Here is a 19,939-nt window from a genome sequence, read left to right on the forward strand (position 1 = left end):
AATGTCACCAGCACCTTTATTAATAAACCGCGAAAATTTGATAAATTAGATCTGTATCCTAATTTTAATTTCATTGGTCCTAGATTTAAAGCCAGATAGGTCGCTAAAAAATTTCTTTGTTTTAAAGAAGCCGCATTTTTGGCTCGGAATAAAAAAATATATATATATTTATGGGAAGGTCAAAATCTTTGGATCCAAGTAAACTTTTATATGCGTGTTATTCTTCTAAAATCGGTGTGACATCTGCGTTTCTAAGTTTTTTCTAAAATTGACTAAAAATTTTCTTTCCTGGTGTGTTTAATATTTTTATCAGTGCAGCGTGGATTTTATGTTTTATAATATAAAATCAATCATCTTTGTTAAATCAACGCTAAATAAGTGAATCCATAGGTAAAACAATGTAGGTTAGGTTAGGTGGCAGCCCGATGTATCAAGCTCACTTAGACTATTCAGTCCATTGTGATACCACAGTGGTGAACTTCTCTCTTATGTAGGTTAGTTTTGGAATTGTTTAGCAAAAATAAAGTAAATATTTTTCGAAATATTCAAGAAAATTTAAAATATATCTTTCAATTTTACTAAATGCGAATTTCACACAAAGAGAATCAGAATTTTAAGATTGGCCATTTTTTTTGGCGCTAAGGACATTTTGTTTAAATTCTAATTTCAATTTTTCCTTTTTCAAAATTTTCTTATACCATAGAAAAAAAATATGTCAAATAAATTTTCTTGAATTAGCCGAAAAATATTTAGTTAAAGTTTAGTTAACCTAACCTACACTGAAAAAAATATTGACCTAATATTAAAGATTATGCAACTAAATTTTAGGAAACATAATTTACACAATATTAAGGACAACTTTTAATTAAAATAACGAAATTTTAATTAAAATAAATTTTAAAACTGCTTTAAAAATTGCTTTCATTAAATTTAGCATGTTTTCGAACTATGGAACATTTTCCAAAGATTTTGGATAAAAAAGCATCTTCTTTGGCTTGGAATCAATACCGAAATCCTTAAGGGAAGGTCAAAAACTTTTTTGAGTGTACAGATTCTTTTCAGGGTTTCAGGGTGTTTTGAGTGTACTGTAAAAATTAGCATTCAGATCTCATTTACCGAATATTTGATCTTCTTTAATTGTGATATATTAGCAAAGTGAGTCATAACTCGACAAAATTCAGGTTAATTTTTAATTAATACACCCACACTCAAAAAAGTGTACTTTGATCCAAAGATTTTAACCTTCCCTTAAGGATTTGGGTATTGATTCCGAGCCAAAGATGCGGCTTCTTTAAAATAAAGAATTTTTTAGCGACCTATCTGGCTTTAAATCTAGGATCAATAAAATTAAAATTAGGATACAGATCTCATTTATCAAATTTTCATTCGCTTTTCGCGGTTTTTTAATAAAGGTACTCACGTACAAACAAATTCAAGTTTACAAATCCAAATTATAATGGATACTTCAAAGTAAACCATGTTTTCTTAATTGCAAAAAAACTAAACCAAAGACGCTAAATCCTCAAAATAAGTCTTAGCCTATATTTTAAGCGTTTTTATCTTAAATCTGAAGTTTTAATATTTCAGTTAATTTAAGGACAATTTCTTTAAATCAAAAATGTGTTTCTTTACTTTAAGGAAAATTAGCCTTAGTTCAAAGACATGGGGGCTTTAACGGAGGGACGCAAATTTACAAAATTTGTGTCCTAAATTTAATGAAAACAATTTTTGAAGCGTAGCTGATGGCCTTAGCAGCCAATGCTACTTTTCCCTTTTCTTTTTTATCATACATTTACTGTATGATTAAAATAAACAATAAATAAATAAATAATAAATTTTTGAAGCAAAGATCATAAAGTTTATTTTAATTAAAATTTCATTATTTTAAAGAAATTTGTCCTTAATATTTTGTAAATTTCGCATCCTAAAATTTAGGTTGTGTAATCTTTAATATCACGTAAATATTTTTAGTACACAAAAAGTTTGTTCGGATCCAAAGATTTAGGCCTTCCTTTAAGAATATTGGTATTTATTCCGAAGATTAAGAATTTTCTTTTAATTAAAATATATTTATATGTAATGAATTTTTCATTAATATAGTGTAAATATTCATAATAAAATGTAGGTCACATGATCAATATTTTTTTCTATATATATATTTATATTACTTAAATTTAACATTTTAACGAGATATTTATACAAAATTGCAACAAAATATGCATATCAATTTTGATGAACTAGTGTAATTGTAAAATTCCACATAAACAGTTGGCTCTGGCTACGTTTCCAAAATAGTTTTGATTTAAACAGTTGGTTTTCAATGAATGAACTATATGTGCATTTATTGGTATTTTCTTTGTTTGTTTGTTTAAATATCATTTAGTTTAGAGACAAGTTTGAATCATCAAAATGACAACACTATGTAACAAACTGAAAAAAGAATATTATGTCCAGAACATTTTTTGATATTTTGTTAATAAAAATAGTAAAGCATGGTGAACGAAATCTGTGCTAATACTAGATAATGTACTACTTTGCTGAAGAGAGAAGAATTCGTAATATTTGTTATATGGATTTAACTCTGAATCTCAAGATATATAGGTTAGGTTGAAGAGTATCCAGATTTATCGACATGCACACCTAACGCTCTAACTCGCTCTAATTTTTGTATTTGAATCCTTTATGTATATTAAGAAGAGTTAAAGGCAAAGTCAATTGCAAAGTTGAGTACATGAATCAAAGCCACATTGTGTTGTACCAAATATTTTAGTCCCATTTTAAATAGCATTACTGAAAGTCACGTCCAAATATTAAATACCCAACTAATTAGCTCTTCTTTAAATTTTGCAAGTGATATGAGAAATCTTTGAAAATACTTGAATATGCAGTATGTTAAACATTTTTCTGGATATAATTTATAGAACTAAATGCGCAGCGTTAATTTCGTTGAGAATGTTCTATAACTTTTAAAAGTCACGTCTAAAGATGGTCGTTTGAATTTTTTTCAAGATTGTATTAAGAAATTGTTTCAGACAAAAGACCACAGAACCACACAAAAGAGCTTATTCTTTGAGAAATATTTAATTAATCGAAATTATATTTTCCAACACCTTGTCAATGTCTTAAATTAAAATTGTCTTGACAAAAAAGCACATTTATCAATGTGATGAGTATTCAAGAATTTGAGTTAGAATTTAAATTTATGGTTGGCACGAGGTTAAAAATGTATTTTTTAGTATCTTAGTACAGAATCCATTTCTTTTTAGAAGCGAACATTATCTTAAAAGTATCCTTTCCACATATGCTTTAGCATTTGAATCGGAATCCATACAAAATAAAGGTAAAAATTATTTGATCTATGTAACATGTACCTATCTTCAGTGTAACATATGATTCTTATTTAATTCAATATTCCTACACACAAAAAAAATTGTTTTGATTCAATCACGAAATTAATTGATCAAATTAATTTTTGAATTGAAATGTCTTCAATTACAGAAATGATAATGTCAATTAAAAAATTAATTGAATGTCAATTTAAAAATTAATTGATCCAATTAAAAGATTATTTGATACTATTATTTTTTGTGATTGTTTTTTTTTTCAATTAAAAAATTTGTTGAATCAATTAAATTTTTAATTGAATATTTTTTAAAACTCAATTAAAATTTTAATTGGAAAAATTTTCGTGACATTTTTTTTTTTCTGTATATGTACTCGTGAAATCATTTTCAAAAATAAACTGACATTAAATATAATTACTTGTTGTTGTTTATTTGCAACACATTTAACAGAAAAAACAATAAAACAAAACCAATAATTGTCAAATCATTAGAAATCAATTTCAATCATATAATAAGGATACAATTGGATTAGATCGGATTTATTTTAATTGGAGATACACATGAAAAGCTTGACAAGACATGTGAGGATAAAATGAGATTTCAAATTTTTAAATGAATTGTGTTTTTGCTCTTGATTATGATATCGAACTAATTAACAAATCGTTATAATAAATTTATAAATATATTTTATATGATAATTAATAAAATTTTGCAAATTTAAAAATAAAAAAAGATTGCCATAATTCAGTATTTGGAGAATACAAATATGAGAAAATACAATGATTTTACAATTTTATAACAGGAAAGCCTATCTTTATTGCATTATTATTATATTTACGATATTAGAAATGAATTAAGTATCTACTTTATTCGAAATTGATTTTATAAAATTGCAGGTTTCTTTTAATATTCAGATATTGAAGAAATTGGGATTTTACGTAGCTCGAAAAATTAGATAATAACTACAATAATATAAAATAAAAGCATTTCTTTTATGCCGAAACAGGAATCGCAACTCCTCAAACCATTCGAAACTGAATGAAGTGTGCCTTGGAATTTGATCATTTGGTTTTTTACGAATGATTATCAAAAAAAAAAAAAAAAAAAAAAAACTAAAAATGCTTAACAATCAATTAATGCAAATTTAAAGGAAAGACCAAGAATATTAAAATCTGTGAGTTACGATTGAATGAATCGAAAAGATTTCTGGCAATATCTGGAATGTCAACCGGTTTTTAAGTAGCCGTAATAATACATCAAGTAGATAAAACGAATATTAAATCTGGATTATTTGTTTTAGTTAATAAGACTTGTGTCGTCTGTCAAATTATCCCATGGCAAAAAAAGTTTCAAAATAGTTTTATTAGTATATGCCAAAAATAAAATCTGAACATAGCAAAACAATTTTTTTTAAATCATCATCGCCAGTTACCAATCGCTTCATCTGTGAGTAAATTTTTTTTGCAATTCAGTAACGATTCGCAGATGAAAATTCGGCCCATGACGTTACATTGACCCTCGTTTCATATTCAAACTTGGTTATGTGCTCACATGACGGTCGAACTCAACAATGTTCTTCATTTTCGACAATTGGCTTTCCAGTGCATGCAGGGCTGGTCCAAACAATTTAAAATTTTTAAATTTGGTCCGATGGTCGAAATTTCTTATAGAAATGAAATTTTGGCCAAAATTTCCTATAGAAATGAAATTTTGACTAAATTTCCTATAGAAATGAAATTTTGACAAAATTTTCTATAGAAATAAAATGTTGACAACATTTTCTACAGAAATAAAATTTTGATAAAAATTTTCTATAGAAATAAAATTTTGACAATTTTTCTATAGAAATAAAATTTTGACAAAATTTTCTATAGAAATAAAATTTTGATAAAATTTTCTATAGAAATAAAATTTTGACAATATGAAAGAAGAAATTCAATTTTCACAAAATTTCCTATGGAAATGAAATTTTGGCCAAATTTCCTATAGAACTAAATTTCCTAATTTTGACTAAATTTCCTATAAAAATGAAATTTTGACAAAATTTCCTATAGAAATGAAATTTTGACAAAATTTCTTATAGAAATGATAATTTTGAAAAAATTTCCTATTGACATTAAATTTTGACAATATTTCCTATAGAAATGAAAATTTTGACAAAATTTCCTATAGAAATGAAATTTTGTCAAAATTTTCTATAGAAATAAAATGCTGACAAAATTTTATACAGAAATAAAATTTTGACAAAATTTTCTATAGAAATAAAATTTTGACAAAATTTTGTGTAGAAATAAAATTTTGACAAAAATTTCTATAGAAATAAAATTTTGACAAAAATTTCTATAGAAATAAAATTTTGACAATATGAAAGAAGAAATTAAATTTTCCTATAGAAATGAAATTTTGACAAAATTTCCTATAGAAATGAAATTTTGACAAAATTTTCTGTAGAAATAAAATTTTGACAATTTTTTTGTTAGAAATAAAATTTTAACAAAATTTTCTATAGAAAAAAAGTTTTGGAAAAATTTAAACTTTTAAATGATATTAATTTAATTTGGAAAAATGGTCCGCTGGCACGAATTTTGATCCAATTTTGGGAAAATGTTGGTGCAAAATAAAAATTCATTGTGGCAACGCTGAGTGCATGGTGAATTTGACGTCGAAATTAGCGGAACTTTAGATTACTGCGGACCTGGAAAATGTTTTTGGTTCAACAGAAGAAAATAATCGGGTGGATTCAGCGGTAAAAAAAAAACTAATTAAAAAGCTAGAAGTGCCTATATATAATCCATACAAAATAAAGGTAAAAATTATTTGATCTATGTAACATGTACCTATCTTCAGTGTAACATATGATTCTTATTTAATTCAATATTCCTACACACAAAAAAAATTGTTTTGATTCAATCACGAAATTAATTGATCAAATTAATTTTTGAATTGAAATGTCTTCAATTACAGAAATGATAATGTCAATTAAAAAATTAATTGAATGTCAATTTAAAAATTAATTGATCCAATTAAAAGATTATTTGATACTATTATTTTTTGTGATTGTTTTTTTTTTTTCAATTAAAAAATTTGTTGAATCAATTAAATTTTTAATTGAATATTTTTTAAAACTCAATTAAAAAAGCTAGAAGTGCCTATATATAATAGGTATTTTTTTAACGTTGTCTCACAATGGACTGAATATCTAAATAAGCTCGAAAATAAATCGGACTGCAACATTAACCTAAACCCATCCTAGCGGAACAGTATGGCGTAATTGGATGTGATTGATTAGGATCATAAAGGCTATTCAACCGGCTTGCTTACATTTTCGTCCTAATCTTTGCTAGTGTCCATCTTTGAATCACGAATATAAATAATAAAGCAAGAAAAACTATTTTTAACTCCATTTAGCGGAACACGATCGTAAATCCAAGCCTAGATACAAATCAAGAATGAAAAAGTTGGTACAATTGTACAAAATTGTATGTATTCCACATACTATAAGGGCCTATGAAGCACAATTTTAAATATTTAATGGACCTTCAGTTTAGACAAAAAATTAAATATTTTGTAAACCGAGTTTCGGGTTTTTAGTTTGCCCAAAACCGATTAAAACCAAAAAATAAAAATCAATTAAAAAATTTGTTGAATCAATTAAATTTTTAATTGAATATTTTTTAAAACTCAATTAAAAAAGCTAGAAGTGCCTATATATAATAGGTATTTTTTTAACGTTGTCTCACAATGGACTGAATATCTAAATAAGCTCGAAAATAAATCGGACTGCAACATTAACCTAAACCCATCCTAGCGGAACAGTATGGCGTAATTGGATGTGATTGATTAGGATCATAAAGGCTATTCAACCGGCTTGCTTACATTTTCGTCCTAATCTTTGCTAGTGTCCATCTTTGAATCACGAATATAAATAATAAAGCAAGAAAAACTATTTTTAACTCCATTTAGCGGAACACGATCGTAAATCCAAGCCTAGATACAAATCAAGAATGAAAAAGTTGGTACAATTGTACAAAATTGTATGTATTCCACATACTATAAGGGCCTATGAAGCACAATTTTAAATATTTAATGGACCTTCAGTTTAGACAAAAAATTAAATATTTTGTAAACCGAGTTTCGGGTTTTTAGTTTGCCCAAAACCGATTAAAACCAAAAAATAAAAATCAGAGAAAATGAGTTTTAAACAATTTGTAAAAAAGCAAACAATTCAATGTTGTAAAATGAAAAGATATCGATTTTCGAATTAGTTAAAAATCGACTTTTATCATAGATTAAAATGTTAACATTTTTATTATGACGGCAATTCCTTCACCCCCATATGCAATAAAGTTACAGAAAACTTCAAGCCTACTTTTGCTATATAAATTCGTTCGATAAACTGTCAATAAATTGATTTACATACGGACATCAATATCTACCTTAACTACACTATCAGAAAAATTAAAAAAATGAAGATCTTCAAATATAGCCGAAGCCGAAATAAAATGTGACGTTTTTTAGTCTGAGTTCAATTTGTACCAGATATGTAATTTTAGATCTTATCTGTTTCTTCATAATCAAGTACCATTCCGAATTAGATCATAAGACATGTTTTTCGAAAAGTTATTAGGCCAGCATTTGATTTAAATGTCATTTAAGCATTGACTTTGAAATTAAAAAAACAAAAAATATGACAACATAAAGGTATAAAACGAATTTTCTCTATGTGTAACATAACCTTCCTCAATTATTGAAAATTGTATTCTATGTTATTCCTTACAGAGTTATCACTCACTCATTTTAAAGAAATTATTCAATTATCACACAATAGATTAAGGAAATTCATTAAATAGTGTTTATATCGCCTGTAGCTCAAACGTAATCTTAAGAGCATTAACATCACGCAAATCAAAAAGGCTTCTTTTCCTAGCTTAATTTACCAGATAATTTGTTCTAATATACTGCCGATGATGCTAGTGAATAAATTATTTAGTAAATTATAACTAAATTAAATGCTAATAACAATACAATCAATAACAATAACATCGTATAGTATGCCGCATATTTTTCAGGAAACGTTAGAAAATTGATAAGTATTCCCAACTTAGATATTGAAAGATGAAAACAAATATCTTTAAATGTTTTTGCATGTTAAACAATTAATTGTTCATTTTGTTTTTGCGATGACAATCTATTGAAGAAAACAATATACATATAAATATAAGATAAAATATGTATACTGAGAAAAACCAAAATGAAATAGGAAACAAACGTAGCAAAGAGATTGATGCCTTACAATCAAATGAGGTAAGGCATGTAAACCCATTACAGTTTATAGCAGAAAGGTGTTTAATAATTTTTTTTTAAATTTATTTTTAATGATTTAAATATAATTACTTTCTTATCCAACGACATTATCTTGTAGATTTATATGCAATAAAGCGAATTTTCAACTTTTCCTTTTCGATACCAATTCTTTTTGTGGTATCAATTCGCTAATTTGATTTGATTACATTAATTTCGTTTGATTTAATATATAAACATTTAAAGCACGTTCACATTTCAAAGTGCTTATATTTTGGCATAATTTGAAACGAGAAAAAAATCAATTACAACTTTCACTTTGTTTACACTGCAGCGCTACTGAATAATGACGTCGAGCCAAGTTAACAGTGGCTATTGCAAAGTTTTATTTCTTTTGTTCAAAAAATAATACAAAAAAACTGTTTGACCGATGTGTTTTATGCTAAATATCGCCGACACAACTAAATAGAAGAGCATAGTGATGGCATTGGTGATGATGATGATGAGGTTGATCATCAATTTGTTTTTTGTCTTCTTCTCCGCTATTTCAAAAAAAGATACAATTTTCATGGCAACCTCGAGATGAATGTGGGTCTGTGTGTGAAGAGCAAAATGAGACGTTTTTGTGTGAATAAAAATAGAAGTCTATTTTATTGTTCTTCATCTTTTAAATATCTTGCTGTTGATTATTGTAAACAGAATGGGGCACAAAAAAAAAGAAGCAACGGAAATCAGACAATATGCAATAAATATACACTAAGCTACCAATAAGAGAGGGTTGTAGACTGAACTAAAAGTTTTTCCCATAAAATCGAATTTCCTCGATTTTCAAAATTGAATTTGATCCAATAATGTGGAAATTGAACTACGAAAATAATTACCCACTGAATTTTAAAATTGCTATTTAAGCGATTCAAAATCGGATAAATATTTAAGTTGTAGCAGATAGCAAGTCCTCCTTGCATACAAAGGCTCCTGAGTTCTATCCCAGTTTCCATCGAACACCAAAAAGGTTTTCAGCTGTGTTTTAACGCTTCTCAATAATTCTGATGATATTTACGAATGTACCAAAGCTTCTCTAATTGGTTTCCCCGTAATGTGAAAAGCCGTTCGGACTCGGACTATACAAAGAATGTTCCTTGTTATTGAGTTAATCGGCCTGTGGAATGAAACCGAACCATTTTTGTCGGCGGCGGTTGACACTAAATTTTCCCTTAGGAGGCGGCGGCTGGATGGCTAAGCTGTTATAAATTTGCCTAGTCGGCGGCGCACAATTATCCATTATAAATTCAATTTGATATTATCCGAACAGAGAATGAAGCCGCCGACCACTTTTTGCCAGTCGAAGCCGCCGACGAATATGTCGAATCATCTCGACTCAAAATTAGTCACCAATTAATCAAGAATATTGATTTAAATGAGAAAAATGTATTATTAATTGTTGGATTTTTTGTCAAAATGTTTAACTTTCAACTCAAAATCCGTCAGTATCAAGTTGCTATAAAAGATTAGGTTAGGTTAGGTTAGGTGGCAGCCCGATGTATCAGGCTCACTTAGACTATTCAGTCCATTGTGTTACCAAATTGGTGAACTTCTCTATAATAATTTTGCAAAAATCTAGCTGAGAAAATTTGTATGAGATGTAAATTTTATTGTAAGATTGGTTGTACTACTAATTTCATTACCATTCGGATACAGAGAATGAAGCCGATCCAGTTTTGTCGGGTCTGAGCTAAATTTTTGCAAAATTATTATAGATCGATTCTCTGATCACAGTATACTATGCCTTAACTAAGCTAAAAGAAACATAAAGGTAAAAGAAATAATATAATCAGAATATAACCCTCCATATAAACTGATCCCAAGATTTTACTTCTTGAGCCTCCTCGAGGAATAAATTTCATCATACAAAAATGGTACATATTGGTTTATAATTATAACTAGGCCCAAAATATACCAACAGCCAAGATTTGAATTCTGGAGTCTTATGAGCAACAAATTTTATACGATATAGTTGAATTTTGGGAAATGCTAAAAACCCGGTTTTCGGTTAAACCAAAAACCGGATTTGTAGCATTTCTGTATTTCAATTCAATTCCACCATTTTTTCATAAGTTTTCTGCGAAAGTCGAACTTTATGTAGAGACGTATAGAAGTAGTGAAAAAGCAGAATAATTACAACATGATTTCTCTAATTTACACCACTTTTTATTTATTATACACAAATGAAGCGTAAGGATTTACTTAATTCGATTCTCCTCTAAAATAGTTCAGAATTTCTTAAAATTTTCTAAATTTTACCAATAATGCGCCCATCATGAACTTCGTATAGTACCAAAGATATTTATGCAATTTTGAACTCCAATTATTTCCTTCTTCAAAGTTCGAAATTTTCTTTTACAAGTGAATGAAATTAATTATGTGTAAAAAATTGTCTTGAATTTATAAAAAAAATATGTACTTTTTTGGTGAAATCCATGTGACATTTGCGTTTTTAATACAGTTTAGTTAAAATTTTCTAAAATAAAATTTTCCAAAATTAACCAAAATTTCCTGGTGGGTTGACTGCTTTTTGTGTATACTTAACATGAAAAATACATGAATTACACCCCACCAGTTCATTTCTAAAATTTTTTACAATGAATTTTTGTGTGTGTTTTTTTTTACAAAATAAGTGATTTCTACTCATTTTCACTGATTTTTTTCGGTTTTAACCGGTTTTTGGCAAAATAAAAACCCGAAAACCGATTTAAAAAAATTTGGATTTTCGGATAAACCGAGACCAACTTTTTCAATAACAACAGGTTATTTGGAACCCTACATGCGACTACCCAGCAAAAAAAGCGTCGCCAAAAAAGTAGTGAAAATGTACTTTTTGGATCCGGAAGTGGTGCAAAATTGGCGCAGACGCGATGAATTGAACATGGGCTTATCATAGGACATGGGCTTATTCAACAGCCGTTGAACTGAATTTGCATCACTTCTTAAGGTGTGATTCCAATTCAGTGTTTTGGAAGAGAATAAAGAAATTTTGTGATATTTTGACAAATAAATAGTTTTTAAAATTTTTTATGATTTTTAATGCATTATAACGCGTGTCTAGAATGTTTAACATCAAATATTTTCAACAAATCGCAATTTTTCTAGAAAGTATTTAGCATTTTTTCGGCAACATTTTAACCATTTTATTAATTCTTAACTGTTATTAACCCATTTGAAACAAAAAAATTTAAATTTCCTATTAAAAATATGAGAAAAGCGAGTTATAAAACAATTGAACTTCCTTTGCAGTTGGGAGGACATTTTTGAAAGTGCTTTTAAAGTTGTGCCTTTAGAAGAACTTCATAATTCATAATTATTTATTGACTCCTCTATATAAACCGATCAAGAACTAAAGTGGATTATACAAACCCAGAGAAGGAATATGTATGACCACCCCAAACATGTTTCAAGAGCAACATTTTATTTGTGGACGATAAACATGGAACATGTTTGTCGCAACTATGTTATTTAATATGTCTTTTTATCTAAGATGCATATGGACTAACTTACAATTTAGATGGCAATGTTTGCGCGTGACACGAAATTCTCGTGACACGCGGGAATCACGTGAGTCGTGAACAAAATCCAAAGCAAATCTCGTGAATGGGACTAAAATAAATATGTCGTGCGTGAGATATAAAATCGGTTCGTGAATGTGCGTGAATAATATTTCTGCAAAATCACGTTCACGAAAATAATCAAGATTTAATTCACACTCGTATGTTAATTGCAATTCATTTAGCTCTCGTACTATATTATCATCTTGGTAATATAGCTCTCTTTAATGAGAAGTTCGAATTGAAGTTGTTTGGGAGTCCGAGAGTCACCCTAAATTGTTGCGATTTGCGATTCCGAATATCGGAACATGGGAGTATATTTTTGAATTTTGTTGCCTTTGCTGATTTCCGTTTGGAAAATATCGTGTCTCATGAATTATCGTGAATCGTGCGTGAACGTGAGTCTTTAAAAGTGGATCGTTTTGAGTACTGGTTTTCATTTCGTCAATATACGTGGGTGGGATTGGCGTGAATGAATATTTAGCTTCGTGAATGTTCGCGAGTGTGAGTGCAATTTCAGTCACACGCACTCCCCTAGTACAATGATTACAATATTTCACATAAAGTATCTTCAAATTATTGTAGACTTGTGTAAATTTACCCTATAAATATTATGTGTATATTAGTTTGACGGATGACATTGTTTACGTTACCTTTTTTCTGAGATATTTGGCAATTTTTGATAGTTTTTTGGATTTGGCGCTCATATCGGATTTTTCTAAGCCCAATTTGGCTGGGCTGACTGGGATTCCTTGAAATTTGGATACAGGATCACTTAAAGAAAACATGTTTCTGGTTTTCTTTCAATAAGAAAAAATACACACACACACCAAATAATGGATATATTTTTATACACACTTTTATATCACAGATGAATACTTCAAAATAAATTCGTTGCAATATAATTTTTTTCTGTAATATTGCTATTATTGTTGTTAGCTTATATTCTCTTTCTTTTGGACTTTATTTCGAAATTTTTTCTTTTTTTTTTGTAACAATTTCTTATGCATAAACAAATGAAATTAAGTCACATTTTTGCCACAAAATTTTGCTTTCTTAGGCAAAGACACGCCAAAAATAACCAGCGAACCGTATCGAAATATCTTTTCCACGCTGCGTTTTTTTCTCTCTTTGGAATTTGTTTATTTCTTTTATGTTTTTTTTTTTTTGGGTTAGCTATGCAAAGCGTTTAAAACAATTTCGTGGACATGAAACGCGTAAGAAGCACAAGTTGTGACTGCGCATAAACTGAATGAATTTGTCTGTGTCTCAACGCAAGCTGGACTCAGTTCGAACGACGACGACGACAACAACAACAACCGTTGTATTATCATCGGCAAACAGCAACGACGGCAAAATAAACGGCGGCGTCGGCGCTGTTTTGACTCTGGTTTTGCTTTTCTTGTATCACTTGCTTTGAGCTGGGCCTGAGCGAGAAGAGTTCACATTGATTAAGTTAAATTCACTTAACACTTGGGCTTATTGGTGGCACGTTTGAATAGTCCCCCGCCACTTGGCGTAATGTATGATTCAATGGATCCAATGTTTTGGTTTTTTGGTCACTGCGAAGTAGATATCTTCTGCTCTTTTGTTTTAGATTGGAAATGATAAAAACAAAAGACTACCCAACAAACCTACACACATGTGTTTTTTTTTTTGCATATAGAGACTATGTATTGATATGAGTGTAACAATGTAGTATCTCGGCCACCTCCATTCATCTGGTCTGGGTATGGCGAATCGCATAAGCCACTACACCGGCCCCTCACTCAACGTAGTAGTAGTGAAGGCAAAAACACTTGAACCCAAAATCATTACAAGTTGCCTGGTGGGGGTCTAGTAGAGATGGCTGACATGATAATAAACAATCAGTTGGGCGATGATGCTCAAACAACGTCGGTCCCATACCCGCTTGGCCTTACCGAGATGACATTATGTCCACATGTCCACTAAATGGACAGATATTGGGCGGCGCAATTGATCGACGGCCAAAAATCAACGTTCAATACAAAAACAACAATCTGTTGTTATTGTCATCCGTTTGTTTGTTTGTTTTTAGCTAATTTAGAATTTTAAATGGCTAGTTAGTTAGTCCATGTGGATATTTTCTAATTATATTTTTTTGTCTTCATTTAAAACGTCTCTTTTTGTTTTCTCTCGATAAAAATGACAATCATACATCAGGTATGCATAGTATGCATTGATGATGGTCGCGTGAATATATTTATTTTTGTCGCAAGCAAGTCACTTCAGTTTTAAAGGGTGATTTTTTTCACAGATATAGGAAAAAAATCAGAAAAATGCATTAAACCTTTATTTGAATCGATAATACGGTCCATACATCTTAATATTTGAAGATTATTCCAAGCAAATATTGACCGCGACTGCGCCTCAAATCGACTTAGACTAATTGCGGCAAATTTTTTTGGTGTTCGGTCGACGCAGGGACGAACCCACGACCCTTGGTATGGAAGGCGGACGTACTAACCATTGTTTCACGGTGCTCAACTATACGTATGTTTATGTTAAAGTTTGTTTAATCGGCCCGTGGGCGCCGAAAACTATGCTATATAAATATAACTGTTTGTCTGTTGATTACAATAACAGCTACGTACACTGAAAAAAAGCATGTCCGGTTCCAAAGATTTTGTCTTTACTTTAACAATTTTGGTATTGATTCCGAGCCAAAGAAGCGGAGAATTCAAGTAAGGATACTTTTAAGACACAATTCTCTTTTAAATATGGGTTTTGTGTACTTGACTCTAGGAAGCAAATTTTAATTGCTCAAGCTGAAAAAGCTTGTTTTCTTCATATGCTATCAAAGTCCTTTAAAAACAAGTTAACGACAACTTTATTTTCCAAATTCAGACACGACTTCCAGTAGAAATTATGGTATGTTTCAAGTAAAAAACGTCTTTAAAACATGTCCTATTTTTGAACGATTTTTTGCTTTGTAGTCAAGATGCAAAAAGACAACAAATTTGAAGACAATTTCATTAATTTTAAACAATTTTTCTGAATTATTAAAGTCAAGTTGACCTTAGCCCAAAAAATGTTTCTTTCATGTTATGATACCCATTTTTAAGTTCAATCACTTAATTATAAGGACAACACGATTTCATTGAAAAGTTTATCGACTTTTGGACAAGGAAAAAAATTTTATATTAGAGGAATTCATCTTCTACGCCAAGTAAAATTGGCATTCGTATTTTAAGGACATGAAATCTTAGTTAGAAAAAAAGTTTCGTTATATAAACGAAATGTGTTATTTAAATTGAGCCATCGAAAAAAAATCGTTAATACAAAAAAAATCCTCAAAATAAGTATTAGCATATATTTGAAGCTTTTTAATCTTAAATTTAAAGATTCAATATTTCAGTTAATTTAAGGACGATTTCTTTAAATAAAAAATGTATTTCTTTACTTTAAGGAAAATTAGCCTTAGTTCAAAGATATACGACTTTAACGGAGTGACGCAAATTGTCAAAATTTGTGTCCTAAATTTAATAAACAAAAATTTTTTGAAGCAAAGATTATAAACTTTATCTTAATTAAAATTTCATTATTTTAAAGAAATTTGTCCCTAGTAATTTGTGAATTATGCATTCTAAAATGTAGGTTGCGTAATCTTCAATATTACGTAAATATTTTTTTTCAGTGTAGTTGAAAATCCAAAAAATGTCAGTCAATTGCCATTAAATTAAATTCGGAAAATCTCTCAGGTACTAGGGATTTTAGTTAGAACAAAAAAGTCAACTGTCGACACGGGCCTTTTGGGTCATCATTTAGGTCTCTCAAGGGTAACACATTTTCACAGAAACGAAATCGAATAAAGTATTCAGGTGCTCCGGAATGCCGGCCATTCACCCCATATAACATAACAGGTTGGCTGATAAGTCCCCGGTCTGACACATAGATGGCGTCGCTAATACTGAATGCATATTATTTTTATATAGTACCAACCTTCAAATGATTCGTGTCAAAATTTGATGTCTGTAAGTCAATTAGTTTGTGAGATAGAGCGTCTTTTGTGAATCACTTTTTCTTATTGTGAAAAATGTGAAAAAAATGAAAAAAAAGGAATTTCGCGCGAGCTCACATTTGACCAAAAACAACGTGTTGATGATTCTGAGCGGTGTTTGCAGCTGTTAACTCGTAATACACCCGAGTTTTTCCGTTGATATGTGGTAATGGATGAAACATGGCTCCATCACTACACTCCTGAGTCCAATCGACAGTCGGCTGAGTGGACAGCGACCGGTGAACCGTCTCCGAAGCGTGGAAAGACTCAAAAGTCCGCTGGCAAAGTAATGGCCTCTGTTTTTTGGGATGTGCATGGAATAATTTTTATCGATTATCTTGAGAAGGGAAAAATCATCAACAGTGACTATTATATGGCGTTATTGAAGCGTTTGAAGGTCGAAATCGCGGCAAACGGCCCCATATGAAGAAGAAAAAAGTTTTGTTCCACCAAGACAACGCACCGTGCCACAAGTCATTGAGGACGATGGCAAAAATTCATGAATTGGGCTTCGAATTGCTTCCCCACCCACCGTATTCTTCAGAACTGGCCCCCAGCGACTTTTTCTTGTTCTCAGACCTCAAAAGGATGCTCGCAGGGGAAAAAATTGGCTGCACTGAAGAGGTGATCGCCGATACTGAGGCCTATTTTGAGACAAAACCGAAGGAGTACTACCAAAATGGTATCAACAAATTGGAAGGTCGTTATAATCGTTGTATCGCTCTTGAAGGGAACTATGTTGAATAATAAAAACGAATTTTGGCACAAAATGCGTTTTTCTTTGTTAGACCGGGGACTTATCAGCCAACCTGTTATATGAATTCTGATATGGTTTAAAAGAAATTGTCTTTACAACAAAATAAATATTTTTGGTAATATTTTAACCAACCATAATGTAGGGTGACATGAATACGACCAATATTAGATCTGTTTTATTTCTGAGCTGGATACAATATTTGTATGAACTGGCTATCGTTGATCTATCCACAACATCTCATCAGTTCCAATCTCGACGGTGTTGTTAATGCTGAATTTTGATAATGTAACGTTTCCACGGTTCAAGATAGCAATTTAATGGAATTAATGGGTCCAATAAAATTAAATTAAAGGTAGTAAAGTGTCATAAATAATATATCCAGCAAATATTTATCACTAATTGGAGATTTTATACTTATGCCAGAGTGTTGCTAATTTTTGGACATCTTTGTTCTGGATAAACAAGTTCTTCTTGGTTCCTTTTAGTCTGTCCCAGTTTCGTTATCCAGAAAACAAGTCCATTATTGTATTGGGCATATAATCAAACCAGACTATATTCCATTATGTGGCTGAATAAAACATTTTATATAATACATGGTAACTACTTAAACAAGTCTTTAATTAAATGATTTAACAATAATAAAAAAATATATAAACCAAGAGCGAAAGTTGATTGCAATTTAGTAATAAATGTCAGATATGTAGGTTAGGTGAGGTTTCATTAACAAGTTTTGTTAATTATTTTAATTGTAGGGTTTCTCATGGCATATGAACCATTTAAAAAAAAAAAAAACAAATGAATTTAAATAAAACAAACTGAATTCCATTATGGAATTTAATAATTGACAGTTGGTTCTTTGTCTCTAGAAAATAATGAGAATTTATCTGAAAAACGAACATGTAGGATGTATCCAAAATGAGATTTTTTTATGAAGAACATGGACAATGTGGAACACATTGATCCCAAACTAATTTTTTTATTCTGATTGTTTTTTGAAACACCCTATATTAAATTTCATATAGTTGGACATAAATAAATAATAATTGTTAAAAAGGGGACTGGTAATTAGTGTTGGCTGATACAATTAGATCAGCCTTGGCTATTATTGCAAATGCGAATTATGTGCACATAGGGGATTTACGAAACTTTCCCATAAAAATAAATAATTGATTTCATAATGATAGCTATTTTGATTCTGACGTTAGAGAGTATTTGTAATTTATGATAAATAATATTTTTAATACCCAAAAGGTGGTTTAACATACCTCCATATATTAGGTGTAGTAAAAATAAATCCATTATTGTCTCAATAGATGGTGTTATTTATCTGTATCACGCGTTGTATAAGTTCGATCGAAACTTGACATTTCGAACCCAAAAAAAATTTTTTTTAAATTAGTGATTGTGTTCATTGAGTTTTGTTCCGTTTCTGCGAAAAACGAGTTTCAACATTTATCACAGTGATTTGTACGTAATAATATGCCTGCCTATTTCCCGTGCGCAAAATTTCAGAGCCGAAAAAAAAACTCAAAACAAAGATTTCGCAGTTAAGGTCTGGTTATGCATCTAAAAATGTAGCGTAGCCGTATCACAACGGTAAAGTATGATTTTTTAGCGATTAGCCAACTTGAAAACAACGTACCAATAAACTATCAAGAACTGGCAGAAAAAAAGTTTTTTTTTTACATTTACAATGAATTTCACGAAAAATATTAATTTCTCATTGTCCATTTTAACCGAAAACAATATTTTAATTAAATATATTTTCACACTAATCATATTTTTCATCGATCACGCTTGTTTTTTGATAAGCTGATACGACAACGATACGTACATTTTTGTTTTTTTTTTCTGAATTTTACGACACGCTTACGTTGTGCAAACGTTGGGTAATCGTTTATATGGGCTGTCGTATATCAAAAACAAACAGCTGACACGCCACGCTACGCTTACGACCCGTTTTGGGATGCATAACCAGGCCTTTATTCCGCTCAAACGTGATCTCAGTACTAAGCTTAAGGGCGAAAGAACAAGTCAGGCGACTGAAAATGTGTATAGAGGTACTGAAAATGCGACCAATCATGATTTCGTAATGTCCTTAATTTCTCAGATATAGTTTTTTCTTTTTAAGTTACCTTACCGAAGTGTCTGATAACATGAGCATTATTAAAATCGAGAGTGTTATTAAACTCTTAACATCCCAGGTGTCACTAAAATTTTAATTGAATTTAACTCTTAAGCGTTTTATGTTGGTGAGCAGTAATACGCACGCACACGAAGATATTATTTTCGTGACTCACGCACAACATTTTGGTTTGTTAATCACGCTCACGCACACTCATGCTGTGTCATGAGAGTGAATCACGACTCACGCACGAATCACGAACATTTTCGTGAGTCACGACAATTTCGTGTCACGTGCATTTATGTGGATTTATTTGCTCTAAAAGAAAATACGTTATAAGAAAGGCAAACTTCGTTTGTCTAAGATTACGGAGGAAAGTATTTTTCTTTGGGTGAAAAGCGGATAGAGGCCATACTGGTGGCGGAGTTGCGATTTTTGCTAGTAACCTTAGGTTAAAGTGGCAGCCCGATTTTTTCTTCAGGCTCACATAGACTCTTCAGTCAATTCCCTATGGGAAATGGATCAACCACAGAACCGGTACACTAGACCCTGGTGTATATGGACCAGTCCCAGTTCTGGTCAAAACGTATCGAAGAGACCGGTCACTTTAACATGGGTTTGTCATTGACGGGGTAAATTTAAATTTTAGGACGCGTCTTGGACTCATCCCAAAGGACACGTCCTGGGACAATTTAGCAGGAGCAACCTATAGAGAGGTCCTCAGGAACCAGTCTCGGACAAATTCTTAGAAATCTGTTTCAATTTGGCCATCCCAATCGAACCCGAAATGAA

At 30.4% G+C, this 19,939-nt stretch overlaps 1 protein-coding gene across 24 annotated transcripts in view; it reads right to left on the bottom strand.

Moving 5' to 3' along the window:
- The window catches only part of mtd (TLD domain-containing protein mustard), a 467,609-nt gene that overhangs the window by 55,439 nt on the left and 392,231 nt on the right, over window positions 1–19,939 (bottom strand). Inside the window, exon 1 of one of the 24 annotated variants that reach the window (XM_075290880.1) lies at window positions 12,898–13,765. The exons of 22 other annotated variants lie outside the window; for them this stretch is intronic. In XM_075290880.1, coding sequence (XP_075146995.1) covers window positions 12,898–13,032 — 135 coding nt within the window. In that variant the 5' untranslated portion in view covers window positions 13,033–13,765. Of the gene's footprint in view, window positions 1–8,738; window positions 8,762–12,897; window positions 13,766–19,939 lie in introns of those variants that run through there. One more of the 24 variants, XM_075290883.1, reaches the window with a different exon arrangement.

The sequence above is a fragment of the Haematobia irritans genome, chromosome 1 (assembly GCF_050003625.1).
Source record: "Haematobia irritans isolate KBUSLIRL chromosome 1, ASM5000362v1, whole genome shotgun sequence".
Classification (NCBI taxonomy): Eukaryota; Metazoa; Arthropoda; class Insecta; order Diptera; family Muscidae; genus Haematobia; species Haematobia irritans.